Here is a 25,866-nt window from a genome sequence, read left to right as displayed (position 1 = left end):
GAATTGGACAATTTAGGCTAAAACACCTGGAACTTGAGAAATTTTGAATTAAAACAGGGAAAACAAGGAATTTTGAACAAAATTCTGTAAAAAACCTCTAATTTAAAATTTTTTTTACATGTTAAGTAGAAAAATTTAGTTTTGACAGAAAACAATTACCATATAGAGAGAAAAAATTGTCATCATCAAAGATTTCATTATTAAAAAACACACTTTAATTAGCTTTACAGTATTTTTCAATGTTTTTATACTATTTGACAGTTTCTTACCTCAAACTTTATTTTAAACCAAAAATAGACCCAAAAATGTGTACTTTTTAAAACCTGGAGGAAATTTTAAAAACCTGAAGAAAATATGCCAAAAAAATTTGGCAACCCTGGTTCTAATGGCTGTTATTGTATTTTTTGAAATTTTATTGACTTGTATCATTTATAAATTTAGTTTGACCTTAAACTATTTCAGAAAAATAATATTTGTAGTAAAAAAAATTTGTCTTAATTCTGTAACAGACACTTTTGAAAGATATCTTATTACTTAAACCAGGGTGGTCAATTAACCTGGAATTCTTCAATTTAAAAATTTAGGCAAAAATTAACTTGAAAAACATAGAGTTTGATAGTTTTGAAAAAATACAGGAATTTTGAGCAGCTTTACATGCAAGCTTTTAGAATTTAGATTAGATAACACTATCTGTTATACACACAAAGTATTTGATATTATAAAAAAAAAGCATTATAGCATCTTATCATTATTACTTGCTTTACTACATTTTTGACGTAAATTAATATTTTTATGTTGATCACTAAAATTATTTTTAATAACTGTGGCTCGTGAAGTTTTTTTTAGAAATGCCAGTAATTTATAAAAGGCTGGGTTAAATAAACGTAAAGGGCTGAGAAATAAAGTTAACATCTTAAGTAAGTAACACCAAAAATAAATTTTACTAAATTGGAAAGATATATACAACTCATAGCTGGTACATATGTTTAATTAAGTTTTTAAAAAAGGACCTGATAACTCTAAGTTTAATAGTTAAAATACTCTTACCTAAAATAAAAATTCCTAACTATGGCAAGTTTAGAAAAACTTAGGTTATTGATATATTTTAGCATCATGCTGCTCATCATTAAGTTTTATTAACTAAATGTTCCTGCACTTGTACATGCTTAAAATATATGTAGACAGTAATTTTATTAAAAAGTATATAAATTTTTGTGCTGCTACTCCTTATATTTTTTTTCTTAACTTTACCTAAAAAAATTTCTTTTTTTATTTGCTGTGTACTTTTTATCTTCAAAAAGTAGCAAACGATGATATGTATTTAAAAATTATTCATAAAGATATTTATTTTATTTTGTTAAAAACTGGTTGCTTTTAGTTATTAGCTTTAGTTAAAATAAGTTAAATTCAGTTTTTATTTAAAGCTAGTAGTGTTGGAAGTTCAAGAAACTGATTGTAGCTGGCCTTACAGTGATACACTGGAAAAAACAGTGAAAAACTTTGGCTTTGGAGGCAGGTAAGTGTTAAAATTTTAGAATATTTTCTATGTACAGGACTTAAAGAGATTTTAATAATTTAATTTCAAATTTATAGAGTGTATATACAGTTATGCAATCCTATTGTTAAAAAATAAACTTAAGGTTTTTGACAGTTTTTACAAAAATTATCTTTTTTACTTTAGCTCATCTTGCAGAATTGTTTTTTTTTTAAAGCTACTGTTTTTAGTATGCAAATAATTTATTAAACTACTGACGTTTTTGCGAATATATATATACAGGGTTGCCAAAAAACCTCGAAACCTGGAAAAAATCTGGAATTTGACAATTTTGGCTAAAAACCTGGAATTTGAGAAATAAAAAAAAACTGGAAAATCCTAGAATGAAAATAATTTTTTAATTAGTGTCATTTGGATTTGACACTAAAAATATTTAATGCAGATAATAAAAATTGTCATCATCAAAAACTTTGTTTATTAAAAAACACATTTATAGTAGCTTTAAAGTGTTTTTATACTATTTAACACATGAACGGATCAAAATTGCACAAGGAACTAAAATGTACGACTATTTTTTTTCTACTATCACTGTTACCCCTAACCCTTACCCTCGATCGTTAGCTTTTTTTCTTTTTAATTAATTTATTTTTAATATCATTGTTACCCCTTACCCTTGATTACTAATTTTTTTCTTTTTTTTTTTATTATTTCATCTTTTAGTTTTTTTTCTGTTTTTTTTTTTAAATATTTTTTTACTCTTGTGCAAAAGTATTTTCACGCAATTTTGTATTCGTGCAATTTTGACCCGTTCCCCAGTTTTGCCCGAGTTACAATTTTACACGGAAGGTCATTTTTACACGAGAGTAATAAAAAACAAAAATAAAACAGAAAAAAAACTAAAAGATAAATTAATAAAAAAACAAAAAGAAAAAAAAGTTACTGACCGAGGAGGGTTAGGGGTAATAGTGACAGTAAAAATAAAAAAATAACTAATAAAAATTATTATAGAACAAAAAAAACTGCCAACCGAGGGTAAGGGTTAGGAGTAAGAGTGATAATAAAAAAACAATAATAAAAAAATTAAAAAAGTTTATAAACAAATAAAAAATAATAAGTGACTGACCGAGGGTAAGGGTTAGGGGTAACAGTAATAGTAAAAAAAAATTAAATTAAAAAAAGAATAAAAGAAAAAAAAATCAACCCATGCAAAATTGTCTGCTCGTGCAAAAGTGTCTTAATGCAGTTTTATCCCTTCGTGCAAAAGTATCTTCGTGCAATTTTGTACGCTCGTGCTAATTTGACAGCTACCCATTTAACACAGTTTCTTACCTTAAACTTAACTTTAAACTTAAAGTAGACCCAAAAATGTGTACTTTTAAAAACATGGAGAAAGTTTGCCGAAAACATTTGGCAACCTTGTATATATTAAAGTAACTTCTAGCTTTGAGTCCAAAGCTAAGTTGTGTAGAAAGTAAGGTAGTTAAGATTCACAATATTACTGTAATAAATAAATTAAGCTTTATAACAAATAGATTGAGCTACATACTTGTTGGTAAAAAAAAATTAAAAGTAATGCGATATTAAGTTTTTTGTAAAAACTAATAAAATATTTGAATAAAAACTAAAGACATTTTTTTGTTTAAGTTTTTGTGTAAAAATGACGCTTTCCTATTTTATCATTAGGCCTTAATCTAAAATTTGGAAATTAACTCATTTCATTTAAGAAATATGTTTTAAGACTACGTTTTAAGTAGTGATGTACCGGACCCACAATTTCGGGTCCGGCCGGACCCGGATCCGGACTTTTTTTTCAAATTAGAACCCGGCCGGAACCGGACCCGGAATTTTTTTTCAAATTAGAGTCCGGCCGGAACCGGATCCGGACTTTTTTTTCAAATTAGAATCCGGCCGGATCCGGATATCAGACAAAAATGGCAATATCCGGCCGGACCCGGATAGTGAGTCCGGTACATTACTAGAATAAACTAGCATGAGTCAGAATGAGGTTTTTAAAAACTGAAAAAAAAGAACTTTAATCTAATAATAAGTGGAACAGCTAGCCACAAGGTTTACAAATTTAGGTGTTATTTACAATTAAAAATCTGAAATCAAGTTCTTGAACAAGATACACTAGAAAATTACAAAATATTTAAAACTGGATCAGCTCAAACTCATTCAAAATCTAAAAGAAAACTAGCCTGAGTTTTTATATAAAACTAAACTAGCCTTAGGCAGTCCAAGATTTTCTAAAATTCCCAAAAATTTTCAAACTAGCAGGGTTGCCACTGTTTAAGTCAATAAAACTAGCTAGAGTGAGTATAAACAAGCTTGAGTCAGAATGAGGTTTTTAAAAACTGAAAAAATTACTTTAATCTAATAATCAGTAGAACAGCTAGCAAAGGTTGACAATTTGGTAGTAAAGTTGTGGACTGATTGTGGTACACTTAACTTATTAGTACTACCCATCATAGTTAAATCCTACCTTATTCAATTAATATCTAACAAATACTAAACTCTAACTGAGACTACTTTCTATAATCAGACACGACAGTTTTGAGTGATGAATCTTTTATATAAAACACAACAAGAAATACCTGCATACACAAAACTATTAATTACTTTGGTAACACTTTAAAAACTGGAAGCTATTTAAATCTATATCAAAAGACTTAAAACAAAAAAATATAAATTAAATTAAACTATTAGTAAACAAGAAACTGTAAAATTTTTAATAAACTATTAAACTATAAACCTGGATTAAATATTTAAACAATTAAACACCTGTTGAAATATTCACTTTTTTAACAAAACACTACTTACAATAAGCATTCACAAAAACTTTCAAGATATTTTGTTGCTTCAAGCTACACACCAAACTAACTAACTGGTTACATATAAATTGCCTGTCATGTTCTGATGTTTTGTTGCATCAGTATTTAGTTTAAAACATTTCGTCGTATGATTCTCATTGGCTCGTACATTCAACCGTATTAACTTTAAATATTCTCTGAGCTCGACTTTAAACAATAAATAATGCAAGTATTCATTTCAAAGTTTTCAATTTTACAACATATGTAAAGAGTTGCATTTCATGAAATGTTTATTTCATAGTTTAAATGTAAACAAATGTAAATTAGTCACGTGTACAAAATGAGCCAAACACGGTAGGTGTTTAATTTTAACTGACGAAAATGACTCTTATTAATTTACACAGAGTTTGTTTTTGAAAAAATACTTTTCAGTATGCTCTTTTTTACTAACTAGATCCGGGTCCGGCCGGATCTCTGTTAGGATCCGGCCGGACCCGGATCCGGACTTTTTTTTCAAATTAGAATCCGGCCGGAACCGGACCCGGACTTTCTTTTTCAAATTAGAATCCGGCCGGATCCGGATATCAGACAAAAATGGCAATATCCGGCCGGACCCGGATAGTGAGTCCGGTACATCACTAGTTTTAAGATACTTTATCTTGTTTTAGTAACAATTTTATAATCTTAGATTTTAAAGAATGTTTCAAACATTTTTAGTTAGTAGCTTCTTTTGATGTAATGAATAGTACAAGTAAGTAATTAATAAACTATTTTTATTTTAATTTTTTTTTTATTGTTAAAAAATAACCTTTGTCTAAATTTAGTAGAGTTTTTTGAAATTTTAAAAGAACACTTTACCGAAAATTCTTTTGTCATCAGTTACTCACTTCGAAAAGGAACAACTGCAAGAAAAAACTACGTTCAAGGGTTGTGTGGTCTCAGTAATTTGGGTAACACTTGCTTCATGAATAGTGCTATCCAGTGTCTCAGCAATGTAGCTCCACTCAGCAATCATTTTATAAGTTAGTACTGAAAACTTTTTTTTTTCAGGTAATTATCTTAGCTACTTCGTTTTAACTAGCGATCCGAGTATGAGTCTTATTTTCCGATTAGGATTCGGCCGAATCCGAATCCAAGTATTTTAATAATTGGATTGAAGCTGCTTGTAATTTAAATACAATAAAAGTTTATAGTAATAATTACGTATTATATTATTGTTTTTTTAATAAAAAAGTTTAAACAACATGTTTAACGTGTTAATAAATGAATACAATTTTATTTAAAAATAATTTATTTTTAAAGCGAACAAAAAACGAATATCTTGCTGGAAAAAAGTCGAGCTACTTACACAAAAACTTAGTTTAAATATTTTGATATCAATGCAAGTAACATTAACAACTAACTTGTATTTTTGTTATGCAAAATAAATAAATTATCGACTTTGATAAATGCTTAAAACAGAAAACAAATCACAAACAAAGTTAAAACATTTTACGTCTAACTAAGAGTTAGTTTTTATTGTGACCATAAACGAATTAGAGCATTAACTTTTGTAAGTGTTCATATTTATAAAACAAAATGCAATTGAAAATAAGATGGAGCCGTAATAAATTGAAATATAATACCAATTAAAGTAAAGGCATAAAAAAGAACAGGAATTACAGTTGTAATAAAAAGTTTTTAAATTCCTATTGAATTACACTTTTACTATTACAATAAAGAAATATAAATAAACTTAAGCAACTGTTTAAAAATATAAAACGAACTACAATTACAAAATATGTCTCTGTTGTACTACAAAATGATATTTTGTTTTTTCCAAGTTGTACAGGAGAAATAAAAGTTTTTCGCCGGTCTTTGGAAGCAATCGTTTACGCTTTTGGTCGTACAGATTACCAGCTTCAGAAAATAATCTTTCTGAATACACAGAAGATGATGGTGCAGTAAAATATTTCCTTGCAAAACTGGCAAGATGTAGTTGTTTTGTCTTGTTCAAGGTCCACCAGTTAAAGACTTTATCTCTTCAGTTTTTGCATTCAATTTTTTTTGTAGCAAAAAAGCCCTTTTTTTCTGCTTCGATTTCTTCATCGACAGAATCCTGTTGCTTGCCTCCTGTGTAGCTGTGTTCAATTCTATTTTAAACAAATAATGGTAGGTTGAAAACTTCGGATCAAAATTTACTGAGGATTGTGGTTTTGGTTTCTCTGGTGGCAGTATAGGATAATCACCACATTGATCAGCCTCGAATAAGATATGCTTTTAAACATTTAATTTAAGCAGCTCTTTAATATTATTTTTAAGGGAAAGCGGAAAGTCGATGTCGTGGATCAACAGCTGATGTGACTAATAGTTATTTGTTGCTATTGGTATAGAACCCTATTTCACAAGCCTCTCCTATAATCCAAAATTTCGAATCCGGCCGAATCCGAGTCTTATTTTGAAATTAGGATTCGGCTGTATCCGAGACACATTTTGAAATTAGGATTTAATCGAATCCGATTTTCATTTTGAAATTAAGATTCGGTCGGATCCAAGTCCGAATCTTGGATTCGGTAGATCAAGTTTTAACAGTAAGATTTTGATATGTCACCATTTATTTTTAAATTATTCGTTAAATTTATGGTAGAAACTTTTTTGCATTTATTTAAGTAATTGTATTTTAAATTGTTATCTACCGGCTCCAATTTTTGTAGATCAAGTAAATCACTTACTTGGCATATAATAAACATATTTTGGCAAATAAATCAAAGGCAACCATAAACATGAACGTTAGTCACTTCTTATAAATTTCCAATATTCCGATAAATCCCTATAGATCCCTATTAAAAATTGAAAATTTTTTGAAAATCCCTATAAATTACGTTTTTTTGCTTGGTTATTGAAATTTGAAAACCAAAACAGCGACACCGCGTGGTGAAAAAACACACAAAAACTTAATAAATTGTTAATTTAATTTTTTTTAATCAAAATCCTTGCAATCTTGGTACAGGCATGTGACTCTATTATACCTCCTAGCGGATAAAATTTTTCCCTTTTTATATTTAACATAACTTTTCTAAAGTTTGCTTATTTAACTAAAATTAAAGCTCTAAAACCCTCGAACTTTTGTAAATTTCTTATTCAGACTGTGCTTATAAACGGTTAATGACATATTTTACTTTATTTATCTTAAAAGTATGTTCGCAACATTTAAAACTCATTGTTTTTTTTGATATTTTCCCTATAAATTTGCTATATTTTATGGATTTCCTAAAAAAAATTCTTTTTTAGTTTTAGTGGTAACCCTTAGTTCTTGCAGATGAAGACTAGTGTGTACGAAATTTGTTTTAAAACTTAGACTAGACATTAAAGAGTTTTTAATAAAGACAGGGTTGATAAAAAACCTGGAATCATCAATAAAAAACTGGAAATTTATACTATTTTTACCTGTAAAATAATGAAATGATTATTAGACACAAAAAATATATTTTAAACAATCTTTTTTGGTATCATTCATAGTTATTTTTATTTTAAACACTGATAGCATTACACTATCTTTAGAAAAAATTTATACTATATAAGTCCGTTTTTAACCTTGAATTCATTCTAATAAAATGAAACTTGAACTTAAAAAAAAGAATTCTTTTAAAATCATTTAGCAAACCTGTAAAGTGAAAAAAAGTCTTTGGAGTGTTTTTGGGAGTTTTGAAATATAAACTAGATGTTCCAGAAAAAACTTTGAAACTCTCAATATTCTGGAGTTTAAAATGATGAGCAAAAAAGTAAAAGTTCATTAACATATTTGCTGGAAGTTTTTAAATTTTCACTAGGTATTCTGGATTTTACGATAAAGAGAAAAGAAAAAGGTCTTGGCGTATTTGTAGGGAGTTTTTAGCTTGCGGTGCACATATTTTTTTTCCAGTCTAGTGTAGACAATTTTCTTTAAAGATCAACGATTTACCATATTAAAAGTTTTGAAAATTTAAATTTAGTAGGTCCAGATCTTGAACTGAAAGTTAGATCCAGTTCTAGCTAGATCTCAATTTAAAAAAATACAGATTTGGCCGGATTCTAGTTTTGTGGATCTGGTAGGTGACTACTTTTAATATTTTTGAAACTTAAGAAGTATATTTTTAGGTGAAAAATACAAAGAAGAGTTAAATAGAGATAATCCACTTGGAATGGGAGGTAAATTGGCAGAGACATATGCAAATTTGATCAAAAGTATGTGGAGTGGAGAAAACGGTTCTGTTTCTCCAAGGGAGTTTAAAGTAGTTTTTTTTTTCTTTTATATAATAAAGCAGGTAAATAACTTAGTTAAAATTGTCATGAAACTGCAAAAATAGAAAAGGTTGTACAAAATGATAAAACACTGGTATATTATCTTATAGTATAACTTTTCACGCGAACTAACTCAGTTTTCTTGCAGATGTTTTGGAAACTCATAAAGTTTTTTATTTCAAGGATAATAAGTCAACCTAATTAACCATTATCAGGGTTCGTGCGCGTCAGGCTAAATCAGGCTAAGTCAGGCTAAATCAGTTTTTTTGAAAAAAGTTAAAAACGTCAGGCTAAATCAGTTTTTTTATTTAAAAATTTGAGAATCTCAGTTTTTCTCAGTTCAAACGTTTGAAAATTATTGATAAAAAAATAGAGAGATCTTTTAAAGATCAAATTGGGATGTGAACTTATTTCTAAATAAAGATTTAGTTATTAAAGACAAAATCAATCCGTATTTGAAAAAATAAATGCTTTGTTGAATCTCTAAAAAATTTTTAAGAATCTTCATTATTTTGCTTTGAGTAGATTATATACGTCATAATTATGAAAAATCATAAAAAAGTTACAGTTTAAACATTACAGTTTAGTTCAACAACTTAGCTGTTTGTTTAAGTTTGTTTACATCAGCTATGTTTTTCAGAGCTTGATTGGTTTAACTGTTTTCTAATTTAAAGGCTTTATACCAAATACTTTTTTAGATTAAAACTCTTTACAGTTTATTCATATTCTGTTTGTTTAAAGTTATTAGAGATAATCACAACACTAAAACTTAGCTTTAAGATATAAGTACAAGTTCTGTGGGAGTACAAATTTTAGGTACAATTCATTTTTCTTTGCAAGAACAAAACATTAAAGGTGTTTTTAATAATTTAAGTGCAAGCTTTTTAAATCTGATATGACATCAACAATGACTTTATTTATTTAGAGTTTATGATTTATAATTATGTATCAATTTTAAGTATTAGTCAAAATACTATAAGAAACAATTTTTACTTATTTTAATACCGGTGTGTAAGCATTTCATTTTAAATTTTAATAAAACACAACAATGCACGTCGTTTTATCATAAATCTTCTAGTTATAATGTTTTTAATTAGCTATTAATATATTAAATTTTTAAACTAGTAATAGATTAGATACAACACTTATTTTAAAATTTATCACTGAATTTGTTATGCATAGGGGGGTCAATCACCTTTTTCACATTTTAGTCTTATTTTATCGAGTTGTAACTAAGCTATGAGTTGCTTTTTGCAGATTTTTAAAGCTCAAAATATTTTTGAGATGAAGCTGGTTGAAGTCGGAGACTACAACAGTACTAATCAAGACCCCCCAATAAATAAAATGACTTCTAAAGAGAATCTTCCTTACTTTGAAAAAATGTCAGGCTAAAATGGTCTCAGTCAGGCTAAATGAAAAAAAATTTGCGCACGAACTCTGCATTATTTTATAGGTTTTAATTAACTATAATACTAGGTTAAGGGCGTAGGAGGTCCAACATTGTTTTACAAAAATTAAAATTAGCTCTTATTTGATAGCTTAGAGTAATTGCCTTGAGAAATTTTATTTGTCACAAAATAATTTCAATTAACCTTTGAGATATAACCTATTTTGTAAAAAAATCCGTTGCAACCGTTTGGAATCGGAATTTTGAGAAGTTCGCTAAAAACTTATCTTCTCTTCATTTTTTATGCTATTGACATCAAATTTTCAGGAAATGTTTCTTGCATTATAAAAAAAACATCCTATTTGAACAATTAAAATAGTAATTATTAATTGAAATTTTATGACCCAAAGAAAGAAAAACAATACATTTTAATTTACTTTAAAAATAAAAAATTACTCTAAATGTTTTAAATTATTACAATATGATATTTTATTATTAAGTTAACTTTAACAAAAAAAAGTTCTAAGAAAGCTTGCTTGAAAACTGTAGGAGAAAATAGATTTTTAATGAAGTAGTCTTTTAGCTTCGACCTTCAATAAGGATCCTAATAAACTCTCTGACTCTGTCTCCTAATATCTCAATAACTAGTTTTTATTTAAAGAAAAAGTAAAAAGCAATTTTTAACTAAGTTAAAGATCTTTAAAGTAAGATCAACATGTAAAAAAGTGCCTTACCCCCTATGCCCTCAAATAAAAAGTAAATTTTATTCATTTCAACTGCACTCATTAAATAAATGTTTAGTTTTTATAACTTGTTACTATCATTTTTTAAAAATAAGTCATATGAGTAATTCAATAACCATAGTTGCCATAATTTTGAGTCAGTAATTTCTATATAATTTGAATTTCATGACAAATAGTGTGCTGATTCATAAAAGTGATAAATCAACAATTTATTCCGTTGCAATTGTATATATTGTTTTTGAGTTTTTTACATATATTTGATTTAAAAGCAAGTCCTTTACAGCTATAATAAAAACCTAGGTTATGAAACATCTTAGTACTTATATACAATATAATAAGGACAGTCTGCATATACTATGCAAGTTATTATATTTCCTATAACTTAATAATGGCATAATAAGGTAACTTAGTCACAAACTCGATTTGTTTTAGGCTTTATTAAAAATCGTCTTTTCTAAGTTAATCTTATTTGTACTTTAATAACTAAGATACCAGATACCTTTTACACATAAGCGGTTAAAGTTATATTGTTCAATAGGTTCCTTATGTAAGGAGCAAATTAAAAATACAAAAAACTATTTCCAAAAAAAATTATCTCCTTCTACAGCATTTAAGAGACAATTTTAGAATTTTATCAGTCTAATATTTTATAGATTTGTGCAATTTTTGGGTAACCGAATTTTTAACTATTTAACTGATTTTTTTGAAGAAGTTTTTACGAGTTTTTTGTGATATTTTAAATAATAGTTCCAAAATATATGATGTAGATTGCTTAAAACATAAAAACATAAAAGAAATCCGAAACTGATCATATCTAGGTTTGCCAAAAAACCTACGATTTGCGAAATTTTGAAAAAAAAAACGTAGAACTTAGAACAGTTTTTGTATATAAGATAATGAAATTAAAATTAATTTTAAAAGGTCTATCATGTACAGTTTTTTTTTTTTGTTTTATTTAGATATTTGTTTATAATACAACACATTTAAAGTAGCATTACAGTATCGTTTCAATAATTTTTTACTATTTAAGACTTTTTTTACCTCTAATTTAAATTTTCACTTAAAACAGACAAACAACCTTGATTTTTTTTTAAACCTTTAGTTTTTGCTAATTCTTCGGAAACCGTGTCTATCCTAAATCTTAATTGCTATTTTTATGTCCCTTAGAATATATTTTCTTTTATATGCTTGAAGGGTCATTGTTAGTTTTTATTAAAAAAAAAGAGTGTTTTACTCCTCTCTATACTTTCAAAGTGTTAAGTTATTACTGTTTTTAATTAAATTTGTCATTATCTCAACATCAATTCAAATCTGTAAACTAAACTAAATCTATAAACAATTAACTAGTTTTTAAAACATACAGCATGCAGTGTCACAGTTTGCGCCTAGATTTTCTGGTTTTCAACAACATGATAGCCAAGAATTGTTATCATTTCTTATTGATGGGCTCCACGAAGATTTAAATAGAATCAGTGAAAAGCCATATATTGAAATGCAAGAGGCCGGAGATCGACCTATGACTGAAGTTTTTACGCATTAAAAATATTTTTAATGTTTTATGTATATTTATAGCTGAGATACTTATATTGATTTACGCTTAAAAATTAGTTTTGCTTAATAAAAAACAACAGTTTATGTTTTTATAAAAAGCTAGTGAGCTATAGCTTCTTACTATAGATAAAAAAACTGCATCGATTCATTTTAGTTAGTAATTACAGATGCTCACTTATCTTAGGTAGCTCTTGAGTCTTGGCAGAATCACCGTAAAAGAAACGACAGTATTGTGGTGGACACTTTGCACGGCTTACTACGCTCTACCGTTGATTGTCCACAATGTCCTCGGGTTTCTGTGACTTTTGATCCTTTCTGTTATTTACCATTACCCCTACCTTGCAAGCAGACTAAAACAGTTGAAGTCTTGTACGTTCCTTTAGACCGTTTTATGCCAATTACAAAAGTTCGTTTTAATGCTTATAATCTTAAAATTGCTAATATAATATAGACATTGATAATTTGTAATTATAAAGATTTATTGTTCGAAAAGTTTCAAATTGTAACCAAAAATTTGTTTTAAAAGTAGATAATCTATATTCACAGGTACAAGAATAAATTTAAATATTAGTTTTGTGTAATGAGGTTCAAAATAACATTGTTGTTCTGTTAACATGTTTAGAAATTACACTGGTGAACACTAATTAATTTTTTTATGTAATTTCTTTGAATATGTGATTTATAAAGCTCTTTCAACTAGTCTTTACAAAATAGAGATATATTTAAAAGTTTTGATTTATTTCACATATAACTTAAATTTTTATTGAATTAAGTTGCTTTTATAACTGACATATATAATACTAAAATTAAAGCACTTGTTAATTTCCGCTGATTATTAATTTAGTGCAAGCATTAAATATAAGCTGTAAAAGAAGACATTCTTGCATATATTTTAGTTATCCATTGGGTAAACTAATAAATATATTTTTAGATATTTCATGTTGTTATTCAAAATGTAAAATTTCATATTTTCATAAAAAGTAATTTGATTCATTGAGTCAAAAAATAACATATTTTCTTTATTATTGATAATAAAGTAGGGTTTCTGAGTCTTAGGAAAGAAGAGTACTAGGTAAAAACTAAACAAATTCCATCCTTTAAAAAGACTATGATACTTCTCAAGTTTTATTGTAAGCAACTATGTTGATTACTCAATGTGTTGGTATTACTCTTCATAATTAAAAATAAAATATTTAACTACTTGATGCTACTTTAGTCTACTTTATACAAACAGGGTTGCCACTTTACCTGGAATCCTTGAAGAACCTGGAATTTTAACAATTTTCACATGTTCAGTAGTAAAATCTCGGTTTTACTCAAAAAATCTATCATATAAATAGATTTTTGTCATCATCAAATTTTTTTTTTATTAAAAAATATATTCAAAGTAGCTTTACAGTATCTTTTCAATGTTTTTATACTATTTAACACAGTTTTTTACCTTAAACTTAATTTTAAACTAAAAATAGAGCCAAAAATGTGTACTTTTAAAAACCTGGAAGAAATTTGAAAACCTGGAAAAAATTTGAAAAATTGAATGGCAACCCTGATACAAACCAGACAGACAGTTTGAGTAATGTATCTATTATAAAGAAGAACCAAAAAACACTATTATAAAAAATCTTTCAAAAGTATAAGTTACTTTTATAAATAACTTAAAATAAATAATACTTGATAACAATATAAGTTTAAGGGAAGAATACTTAAAAACTTTAGGTAGTGTAAACTATAAGATATTTAAAGAACTGTAAAACAATTAGATATTGTTTAAACAATAACTCTTATATTTACAGCATACAAATGCAACTAAAATTTAACACACAGGGTTGCCACGGGTCAGGCTAAGTCAGATTTTTTGGTTCAAATGACGAAAAGTCAGTTTTTTAGGTCAAAATGTCAGAATTTGTTAGTTTTAATCTACCTAATTCCTTAATTTTCAAAGCCTTAAAATGTTTAAAAAAAATAACAAAAAATTCTTTAAAGTCAGACTGAAATTGCAAAAATTTACTATAAATTTACTTAAAAATCATTAAATTTAAAAGCCTTCAAATGGTTAAATTAAAAAAATAATCCTTTATAAAGTCAAATTAAAGTTGCAGAATTTTCCTCGAAACAATTTGAACTATTACTCTATTTTAACAAGTAAGTTATTGTATGTATTTTTTTAGTATTGGTGATCTTTGGCAAGGACACTTCCATATAGAACTTTGATATATACACAAAAGTCTATTTTGCAAAATTTTAGAACCATACTGTTTTTTGTTTAAGTAAGTTATTAAGGTTTTTATAAGTAAGCACTTAGCTTAGTTTTTTATGTTATAAGTTTATGTGTACAGTTTACCTCTTTATATTTCTTTATTCGTTATAAATATGTTTCTAAATATGTTTAATTTTTCAGATTCATTAAGTTTTGTAAATGAGTAAAAGCAGATAATGTTGTTTATTTTTGTATTTTAAAGATTCCTTAACAAATAATAGGGGAAAGTATCTAATTTATAAAACAGATGTATGGTTTATTATAGTTATTATTAAGATTGTAAAGTAAGTGAGAGCAAATTTTTTTTGTTTAAATTTTAGTTTGAAGGTTTTATTTTAAATGAGAAGAGAAAGTATTTAATTAATATAACAGAAGATGGTTAAATTTACTTATTAGTTAAAGTTTTGTAGAATTACTAGTACTTATTTTTAACACAGCAGCTAACTCAATACTAAGTTTGTAGCTAAAAATTACTAGTCTAAATAAAAAAGAAACCTGACAGAAAGTTTTTATTTTGGTGCAATAAAGTGTACTGAATTAAAAGTGCTTACTTAAATGCGTACTTGTCAAAATATGTTTACTAAAAATGCGTGTTTAAAAGTGCATACTTCAAACGCGTACCTGATAGAAAGATAAAAGTCAAACTAAATCGGTCAAATTCTTGAAAAATCAGGCTAAATTTACTTAATTTTGCGTGGCAACTCTGAACACAGCTCTACAAATATAACTTTAAGCAAGAGCTAGTTATAACTTAAAGCAAGATCTCAATACAAACTCTATATTATAACAATACTAGTAACAATTAAATCATTCACGTCTCATTCTGGTTGGCTCATTTTGTGACTCTCGACTTTCTAACATTTAGTTTTAAAACAATTAACGTTCAAACAATAAAATGGCATATTCAGGGTTCCCACTTCCCTATAAATCCCTAGAAATTACAATATTCTGAAAAGTTTGTAAAATATGTGAAAATCCCTATAAGTTACGTTTTTTTGCTCAATGATTGAAATTTTTGTTATATAATAAATATTGTTCATTTGGTTTTATTAATTTTATATATTTTTTAAAATTATATGCACTTCTTTCCAGATTGCTAAACATAAAGTACATTTAATAATATTCTTGTTGCCGTAGCAACAAGAATATTTTAGCATCGCTTTTTTTGTATGATTTTATGAGTGGAAAAGTTTTGAAGAAAACGAAATAGTTATCTTTCTTTGTTACATTCTTTCGATTTTTTCAGATAAAGAATTAATGAAATATATTTCAACATTTTTGCATGAAATTGTTTAGTGACGTAACATGCTTATTTTTCCTTAAAAAAAACTATTTTTAATCATGATATTCAAACTTTATTCTACATTAAATATAAATTTGAATGAAAAAAGGATAGTGTTATTAATGGGTGCACGACAGCTCAAATTCTTAGAATATTTCATAAATAGCTACAACTTAAAAAGTAAAGTATATTTGAGAACAATAAAAAATACATATGTAGATATAATCTATACCTACTCACCTTTTATTTTGCAAAGTTTTGAATATTTTTAGAGATATGGCTAAAAAAAAATTTAGAATATACTTATTTTTAGTAGTTTTAATTTAATTTTTTAACATCATAATTTTATTTAAAAGTCTACACACGGGTTTTTAATTTAGATTTTTTTAAGAATTCAGTTGTCGGAACTTGAATTGTCATGTAAACATTATTAATATATAAATTAATATTAAAAGTAAGTTAAAGAAGAGTATGCAGAGTATCTTAATACAATTGTTCCCTAACATTATATATTAAACAAAAAGTTTTTGATAATTTCTCTACAAATTTGCTGTATTTTATGAATTTCTAATAACTTTTTTTTGAAATTTTAGTAGGAACCCTGCATATGAAAGATGCATTTCAGCACATTATTGATATTGTTAAGTTATTTTGACATTATTTACTTGGTAAAAATATTATATAAAAAATGTATATATTTAGTTTAATGATTAAAAAGCCTTTGAAAAGGTTCATTCACATTAAGTATTAAATTCTATAAACAATTTACTTTTGTGTAGTTTTTAAAACAAAGTTCAGGTACTTTGAGCCTAAACATTTTAGAAACCTTTAAAATTAAGATCATCTACATATTGGTTTAAACCAGGGGTCAGAAGGCATTTGGTAGTAGTCAGCAATGTTTTGAAAATAAAAGTCTTCTTAGGCCGCAGCTTCTTTAGCTCATAGTTTTAGGTTTAGTTACAACGTCACTTTTTTTTCAAGTCTGCCATGATTTTTTTTTACACTTCATTTGAAACCCCAGAATACCTAGTGTAAGTTTCAAAAATTCCAGACCCTTAAAAAGCTGGTGTAAGTTTCAAATTTTTTTCTAAATTGTACTAGAGACTTTTATTTTTTGTGAAAGGTTTTTTTTTAATATATTTAAAACTTAAAGTTCTAAAGTTTTTAAACTATATATAATGTTTTTGAGGTATATAGCTCAAAATAAAAAAAGAAGATGAAGTTTCAATTGATTTTACTTTTTCGAGACAAATTACTTTGAAAAAGTTGCGTCTATATATGTTTCTATCAGAAATTTTTACAGAAATCATTGTTTACTATATTAAAAACAAAATTATATTTTCCACAAAATTTAACATCTAGTTTATACTTAACTTTTACAAAATAGCCAAATTTTACTTATTTAAAAAATGTCCCTGACTGATATAGCAATTATAATGTGACTTAATTTATACGTTTATTCTTTTGTTCATATAGTTGTATGCTTTTTTTTATTAGATAGTTTAAATAAAATTTTAGAGAAATAGTCGACTTAGGTAAACTTCAAAATATTTAATTTACAGCACAAAGTATCTGTTATCAAATCGGGAAAAATTCTGGACTTGCACAAAGAACTAGCAAAAATATCCAATCACAATTCAGAACATATGGTTACTTGTCATACTTATGGTAACAAGTCAGTAAATATAGTTTGTTTCGTCGTTTTCTAATACACTATCTAAATATTATATGTAGATGTTCTCTTCATCTTATTTATTTTTTAATCATTTAGCTGATTTCAATAGTTTAGTGTTGCATTTTCCTGAAAAATAAGTAAAACCTCAGTATAACCTATTAATAACAAATAAAATCATCATAGTTTTTGTATTTTTATTACCTTTATATTTATCTTGATTAATTCATAAGCCAAACTTTACTTTGAGTATACTTTTTTCTTATTCAAATTTTAAAATGAAACTATTTTAAACAGTTATAATTAACCACGAACAATTTAAATTTATAACTATCAAAACCAGCGGTTCTTAAAAATTTTCAATAATTTACATTTTAATGGAAAGTAATTACTAAGTTTACCCCCAATATACAAGGTAGTGATAGTTTGGTGACAAAAGTAAAAACGAAAATTAAAGGAAATAACAATTAACATTTGCTACATTTAATGTGACGGTTGTCCTTTTTTTGGCAACAAGAAGATCATTGTCTGGGGATGTATTAAATAATGCACAACGAATGTTTGCTTCAATGTCAAGTCGGTTTTTTGCTTTAGGTATGATGGTAAGCAATGCATAGAAGCCGCATTTGCACAAGTAAAACTTGAATAAACGTATTTAGAGCTTGAATACCTAGTCGAGGATAGCAGCATTGAACTTTAGTCCAAAACGCCTCAAAATTGCAAGAACGAAATCTTTTCCAAACAAATGAGTTTATTAATTCAAATTTTTTCTTGTATGGCTTCAAGAGCATCCTTATGTTACATAAAAAAGTATTTCTTTTTAGTTTTATCAAAATGCTGTAAGTATTTATTACAGGAAGGTGTCGTTCTTATTCATCCTACTAGTTTTTTAGATTGCCGATGATATTTTCCTTCAAATTTTCTTCATAATTAGCTTTAGTTATCTTAGTCAAGCAGTGAAATGATACAAAACTAATATTTTTGCTCGTTGAATCCAACGATTGAACACAGAGGAGTTAATGACATCAGTTTGCATGATTATGTTTTTTTTTGGACCATTAAGAGAGTAAAAAAAATAAAATAATGACCAAAGGTAAGGGTATCAGTGGTAATAAAAAATGAGGAAAATAAATAACGCCTCGGTTTTAGTGATCTAACAAATCCAAAAATTTTCTATTTGGACGATCCAAATCCGAGTCTTATTTTCGCATTAGAATTCGGCCAGATCCGAATCTCAAGTTTGAAATTTGGATCCGGCCGAGTCCGAATCCGAGTTTTTTTAACAATCAAAATCCTAAAGATTTAAGCAGCAGGTAATGTAAATACAAGTTGATAAATAATAATTACGTATTATATTATATATTTTTTATTTAGTAAAAAAAGTTAGAACAGTATTTTTAGTTTGTTAATAAATAAGTATATTTTGTTTAATAATAAATAGTTAAAAAGCGAACAAAAAAACGAATGTCTTGCTGAAAGTGCAAGTCAAGCTTGTGTAAGTCAAGTTACTTACACAAGAACTTAGTTTCAATATTTTGATATCCATGCAAATAACATTAATAATGAACTTGTATTTTTGTTATTCAAAATAAATAAGTTATCGAATTTAATAAATGCTTAATACAGAAAATAATAAGTTAAAACATTTTACGTCTAACCAAGAGTTAGTTTTTATTGTGATCCTTTACAAATTGTAACATAAACTTTTGCAAGTGTTTATATTTATAAATTAATAAACAATTGAAAATAACATGGAGCTGTAATAAATTGAAATATAATACCAACTAAAGTAAAGGCCTAAAAAAGAACAGGAATTACAATTGTAATAAAAAAAAATAAATTCTTATTAAGATTACACTTGTACCATTACAAAAAAGAAATATAAATTAGTTTAAGCGACTGTTTAAAAATATAAAACGAACTACAATTGCTAATTATGTCTCTGTTATACTACAAAATGATATTTTTGTTTTCAAGGTGTACAGGAAAAATAAAAAAAATTTGCCGTTATTTGGAAGCAATCGATTACGCTTTTGCTCGTACGAATTCTAAGCTTTCGAAAATAATATTTCAGAATACAAAGAAAATTATGGTGCAGTAAAATATTTTCTTGCAAAACTGGCAAGATGTGGTTGTTGTCGTGTTTAAGTTCCACCAGTGTAAGACTTTATCCTCTTCAGTTTCTGCATTCAAATTTTATGTAGCAAAAAATACCAGTATATATGCTCAATTTCTTCATCAATATAATCTTGTTACTAGTCCTCCTGTGTAGCTGTGTTTGTTTATGTTTTAAAGCTTCCTAAATTTAGTAAGTAGTAAACTTCTTCGGATCAAAATTTACAGAGGGTTGTAGTTTTGGTTTCTCTGGTGGCAATATAGGAGAATCACAACTTTGATCAGCCTTGAAACAGATATGCTTTTTAACATTTATATTTTTTAATTGTTTAGTTGTTTAGTTTATTTTTAACATTATTTTTAGGTAAGAAGGGTAAGCAGAAAATCGATATCGTGGTTTAAAGTCTGTTGTGACTAACAGTTATTTGTTGTCATTCAGGTTTAAGTTGTTGTTATTGGTGTATGACAGGGACGTAGCTAGCTCAAAAAAGTTACGAATCTGCAAAAATTAAAACATCTGAAATAACTCGTGATAACGTCCTAGCGGGAACACATAATTTAAACTACCTCTAATGTTATCAAATTTGGTCTGAAAAAATGCAGTTATGTTAGTACATCAAAAATGGAATGTTGAGGTACGAGTGATAACTGTATACAAGGCAATTTAATTTGCTCCACACCCCCTATGACTCTTTATGTCTTGCCACTTGTGTAAACCAAGAAAACATTCATTAAACGGAAGGAATTTTTATAGGTAGTTTTAAATATTGGGTACTTTCAATTGCAGCAAATTTGCAAAAAAAAAGTACCAAATATTTTGATGACGTCATTAACTTTACTTTGGGTAGTTTTGAAGCTCAAACTTGTAAAAAAAACAAAATTGCTGTCTAAGCCTATAACAAATTCACTTTTTTAATTTTCTAAAATATGAAAATAATCATATCTTAAATAAAACAATAGAATAATACTAAAAATTTCCTAATGTTAACAAAATTATAGAAGTATTTTTTGTTAACATAAAGTTACAATTTTAAATTCAAACACAAATCAAAAAAAAATTATTTTTAAATTTTTTTTTATAGTTAATTGATGAATTTAATTCATAAAAAATTTTGAACTAACTATACATGAGTTATGTACTTCAATAAAAGCTACCTTTTTATAATTTGAAATAAAGTTAACAGGGTGGCCATCAAACCTAAATGCTTATGGGAATCTTGGAATGTTTTATAAAATCCTAGAATGACTTGAAATTCTGATCACTTATTTTGTCTAGAAAAGTAAATAAGACTTGAATTTAAAAAATATATTAAATTTTGAAAAATTGAAAGAAGTTTCAAAAAAACTTTAGGAGCCACCTTGGGTACAGGGAGGGTGTAGATCACTTTTATTACAAGTTGATGTCACTTTATGAAATTTAATCTAGACTACAAGTATCTTTATACAGATTTTTTATACCAAAACAAATTTTTGATATAAAACATTAAAATAGAAGAGTACAGTAGGTTTTAATTGTCATATTTTACTATTTTTTAAATATTGAAAGGAATACTTCCTTAAAATTTGAGCAGGGTTGCCAAAACACCTGGAATCCAGGAACTTGACAGTTTAAACAAAAACTGGAAAAACCTTGAACTTTTGAAATTAAAAAATTTGAAAAAATCTAGTGTTAAAAAAAAATTCATCAAAAAATCTGTAATTTTTAAACTACTTCTACATGTAAAATAATGAAATTTTTATAAAATATGATAACTTAAAGTCATCAATAATCTATAAGAAAAAAATTTTTCAAAGTCAATAGCTAAATTTGTGGTTGAATTTAAAATTGTAACTTACACAAAAAACATCAAGGTTGAAAATTACATTTCCTTAATTTTGTTAACATAGTGAAATGTTTAGTATTGTTTTATTTCAGATACAATTGTTTTTATATTTAGAAAAATAAACAAAGTAAATCTATCATAGGACTAGACAGCAAAATTATTTTTTTTACTAAGTTTAACCTTAATAACTACCCAAAGTAAAGTTAATGACATCATCAAAATATTGGGTACTTTTTTTTTTGCAAAATTGAGGCAATTAAAAGTACCCAATACTTAAAATTACCATTTAACTCAAAAACACTTATACTGTTTTGAAAATCAAACATCTAACGTACTCAATAGTAACAACAAGTTATGCAAGTTTTTGTAACATAAAATTGTATGATTTTGATTTTTGAAGCTACAGCTTCCTTTAAAATCAATTTTGCATTGCAGCTTTTTGACAAAATAAAGCTTTAACGCCCTAAATGTTACAATTTGGATGTATTTAATTCGTTCAATTTTTTTACGACACTAGAAATACTAAAGAGTACATATATGTCAAAATTATCTCTCAGGAGTGCAAAATTAAGCATAAATGTTCTAGCTCACTCAGTCTTGAATTTTTTAGATAACTTTAACTACAGCAACACTGACACACGCAGTATATGACACTCCCCTCTCATTAATAAAAAAATATTCACCTCAATAAAATAAATAATTCTCAGATTTCTTTTATAAACTCAATATTTTCAAGCATTTGAACTGACAAATCCTGACGTTGGTTAGAACTGTCTTACTTTTACTGAAGTTTTACAAAAACTTTAAATTAAATTAAAATCCTTATTCTGTAATATTTATTTGAATACTTAATGTGAATCATATTACAAAATTTATTCCCTAAAACAAGGGAGTCTACCCCAAGGGGTAAATTTACTCAGGTTAAGAATCGCTGATCTAAACTAAGGTTTTAAGAATAAACTTATGTAAAATACACTGGTTACAAGCTCTTGAAAATTTATCATTTAAATGCTTTGTAACATAAGTAAACACATTTTTTTGTAATACTTTTTAGAACAATAAACTCCACTAATAGAAAATACTCTGTTAAGTTTATATAGCTAAAGTCTTTACAGTAGTTTCATTACTAAAAAATTTAAGCTTGAATAATAATTTTCTACTCAATTTTTGATCTTAACAAATAATTTTATTTTTTTAAATTCATACAGGTTTCAAACAATATACGAGTCATCAAAAAGCATCAACCAGATATTTGAGCGTGATTTTATCACTTTTGAAGGTAAAAATGATCATCAAATGGCTCCTATTTACATGAGAAGAAATTCGTTAGTTTTTAAGCAATTTTATTTTTCTTGTTAACAGGGTTGCTGAAAAACCTTGAGTTCTGAAAAACATGTAATTTTAAACAGTTTTCACTTGTAGAATAATAAAACTAAGATTAGTTACAAAATAACTACTTATATAATACTTTTTTTGTTATATAGAATTTGATTTATTGTAAAACACACTTAAAGTAGCAATACAGTATCTTTTCAATATTTTATAGTATTTGAGACAGTTCTATACCTTTAAATTAATTATATACCAAAATTGAAAAAAAACTTGTACTTTCAAAAACCTTAAAATATTTCTAAAAGCCATTTAGAAAATTTATTAAGAACGAGAATAAAAAAATAAGCTAATAATTCAAGATAAAATTTATTCAAGATAAGTTTTAAAATATTATAAATATTTGTTAAGTTTTATTTTTTTTTAGTTAATTTAATTTTTTATATACCATTTGAAACTTAGTATATAGAGATTACTCATTTTTATTTTATATAATCAAACCTTTTCAAAACTATACGATTTTTTTTGTCAAGTGGTTAAATGAACTTGAAAAAAGTTTTGGTTAGTAAAACAGTTTAAAAAATAAGTTTAAATTATGACGTATGAATGAATTCAAATAAATACAAACTTTAGAGCAGGGGTTGGCAAACTGCGGCGCGCGAAGAGTAAATCTGCGGCCCGCGAGCATATAAATGTGGCCCTTTGAGCAAACTTTTATTTTAAATTGAATTTTCCTGCTAGTTTGGTATATTTTGATTAAACTCGTTTTAATTCCCTGTACAACATTTTAAAACAATTAGAAGACTTTACTGCTTTTGCTTAAAATTGTTAAAAAGACAGATTAGCATTCGACCAGTGTTTTTTTTTTCAGTTTCTCAATAACTTTCTTAATTGCAAGTTATTATCTTAAAAAAAGAGTGTAAAGAGTGGTTGGATTTAGTAAGTTGTTTATATAATACCTATTTGGTAAATAAGCTGAATGCAAATGTTTTCCATTATTTACAAAATTAGTACACAGTAGTTAACTAAAATGTCAATTCTTTCAATTTAGGTTTTTTGTTTAACATATAATTTATACCCAAGTTTCTTTTATAGAAGTTCTATTACTATAAATTATATTTGAGTGTACACAAACACATTTTAAATAATATAATAATAAAAAAATAGGTTTATTTTAGTTTTGACACATTTTAATTTTTTATAAGTTTTCTGTGAACTTAAGTAATTTCTTTGACACCAATGTACAAAAATGCTCCTTTTTTAAACCACTTTTTTATTTAAATTAAATTTAGTGTAGTAATGCTGTTAATGTATGATTATGCGTACTTCAAATTTGAAACTATCTTAAATTTTGCTTTTATCATTTAAGATTCTATTAGTGATCTACCGGATCCAGAACCGGAACTGGAACCAGCCATCTTTTGCTTGGAACCGGATCCGGCCGGATCCTAAATTTAAAAAAAGATTCGGAACTGGACGGATCCTAGTATAAATTTGGCCGGGTTAGGATCCAGTTAGTCTGGAAAGACTTTTTTTTCGCAATCAGCTCCTTTCAGTTTTATATACTTAGATTGGTTACATGACAATTCAAATTCCGACAATTCAAATTAAAAAAATATTTGAAAGACTATATCTCAATAAGTAGTATAAACTTGAAAAAAAAAATGCATATATAGATCTTATTAAAATCTACAAGCAACTTTTTTCTTTTTTTCAAAATCTAAAATAATTTTCAAGAAATTTTAAAATCACTAAAAATAGTTATGTTTTTTAATTTGTTTAAGCCATATCTCAAAAAATATTTAATGTTAAATTAGTCAAGTGAAACAGACTAATTAAACTTAGTTAATCAATCATTTTTTGTAAACATGCAGGTACATACAGTAGTTTATCACAGAGTTATTAAGTTATATCTTAATTATGACCATTATTTAATCTAATTTTGATGAAAGTTTGAAAGGAGTAGAAAACACTTTTTTAAGTTCCATTATAATAAATTTAGGGAGATATGATTTGGTTCTTCTTTTAAATAAGTAATTACAGGGTTTACACACGGTCAACAACTCAGGATAATTCAGGATAGTTTTGTAAATCTAAGAACTTTTAAAACTTAACAAAATATATTTTCTAGATTTTAATTTAAGTAAGATTTAGTTGAATTCAGTTTCTTGTAATAAATTTTTTTTAAAACATATCCTTTGATAAAAACTTTAATTTTAATAATTTTGAAAAGTTAGAAAAACATTATAAAGCATTTAATAAAACTCCAGATGACTCAGTACAGTTTTATTTGCAAAAATAGTGGCAACCCTGTAGAAATATAAGACTAATGATATTATGTTTAGTATAATTAATTTATTACGGTTACATCATTTATTTCTATTAGTTAAAAATATCAATTGCATGGAAATTTTTCAACGTAAGTGAGGAAGACCCTTGTTATGCGATTTGCAGTCTTTGCAATAGACTCATTAAAAGTGGTAATGCTAATTTGTACAGCACATCTTTTTCACTAAAACAATTGAATTCAGATCATCAAAGAGAAATTTCAGAGACTAGAAAATCATCATCATCATCCAATAAAGCAGTCAGCGATAGTTCGTACTCAACTCAAAAACAAAAGAAGCTAACAGCAATGAATTAAGCTAGTATTGAGAGTTATCGCCGGGTTAAACAATGGAAAATAAACGATCAAAAAACAATTAAATTTTATTTAAAAATTATAAACATGATTGCTATGGTTAACCAACCAACTTCAATCACTAGCGATCAAGGTTCTATAGACCTGTTGGCTACTTTAAAGCCAGGTTACTTGATTCAGAGCATTAAATACTTCAATGGTACAATGCTTCCTCAGACTTATGAAAGTTTGAAGATAAAGATACAAACTAAATTATCAGACACTTAGTTTTAGTCATTTATAAGTGACATATGGGCAAATTTGAAAACAAAGACATCATGCCTTTTTTGACAGCGCATTGGTTAATGAAAGCTTTGAGTACAAACACCGAGCTTGGCACTGTAAGGAAATAGAAGGTTCTCACACTGGCTTTAATATTTGTGAAAACATAAAGGAGATGCTTGAAAATTGTGATCTTAATATGAATCACATTCACGTTTTTCTGTGCGACAAAGCATTTAA

At 26.6% G+C, this 25,866-nt stretch overlaps 1 protein-coding gene across 1 annotated transcript in view; it reads left to right on the top strand.

Annotated features, from left to right (window-relative positions):
- Positions 1-25,866, top strand: part of LOC145849183 (ubiquitin carboxyl-terminal hydrolase 4-like) — a 48,889-nt gene that overhangs the window by 12,015 nt on the left and 11,008 nt on the right. The window contains exons 6-12 of the mRNA XM_082954289.1: positions 1,425-1,516; positions 5,185-5,327; positions 8,422-8,555; positions 12,059-12,220; positions 12,431-12,652; positions 17,348-17,460; positions 22,604-22,720. Of these exons, the coding sequence (XP_082810415.1) occupies positions 1,425-1,516; positions 5,185-5,327; positions 8,422-8,555; positions 12,059-12,220; positions 12,431-12,652; positions 17,348-17,460; positions 22,604-22,720 (983 nt within the window). The remainder of the gene's footprint in view (positions 1-1,424; positions 1,517-5,184; positions 5,328-8,421; positions 8,556-12,058; positions 12,221-12,430; positions 12,653-17,347; positions 17,461-22,603; positions 22,721-25,866) is intronic.

The sequence above is a fragment of the Thalia democratica genome, chromosome 1 (assembly GCF_965202585.1).
Source record: "Thalia democratica chromosome 1, ktThaDemo2.hap1.1, whole genome shotgun sequence".
Classification (NCBI taxonomy): domain Eukaryota; kingdom Metazoa; phylum Chordata; class Thaliacea; order Salpida; family Salpidae; genus Thalia; species Thalia democratica.
Note: the sequence above shows the minus strand (reverse complement) of the source record. Positions and strands in the feature narration are given on the sequence as shown.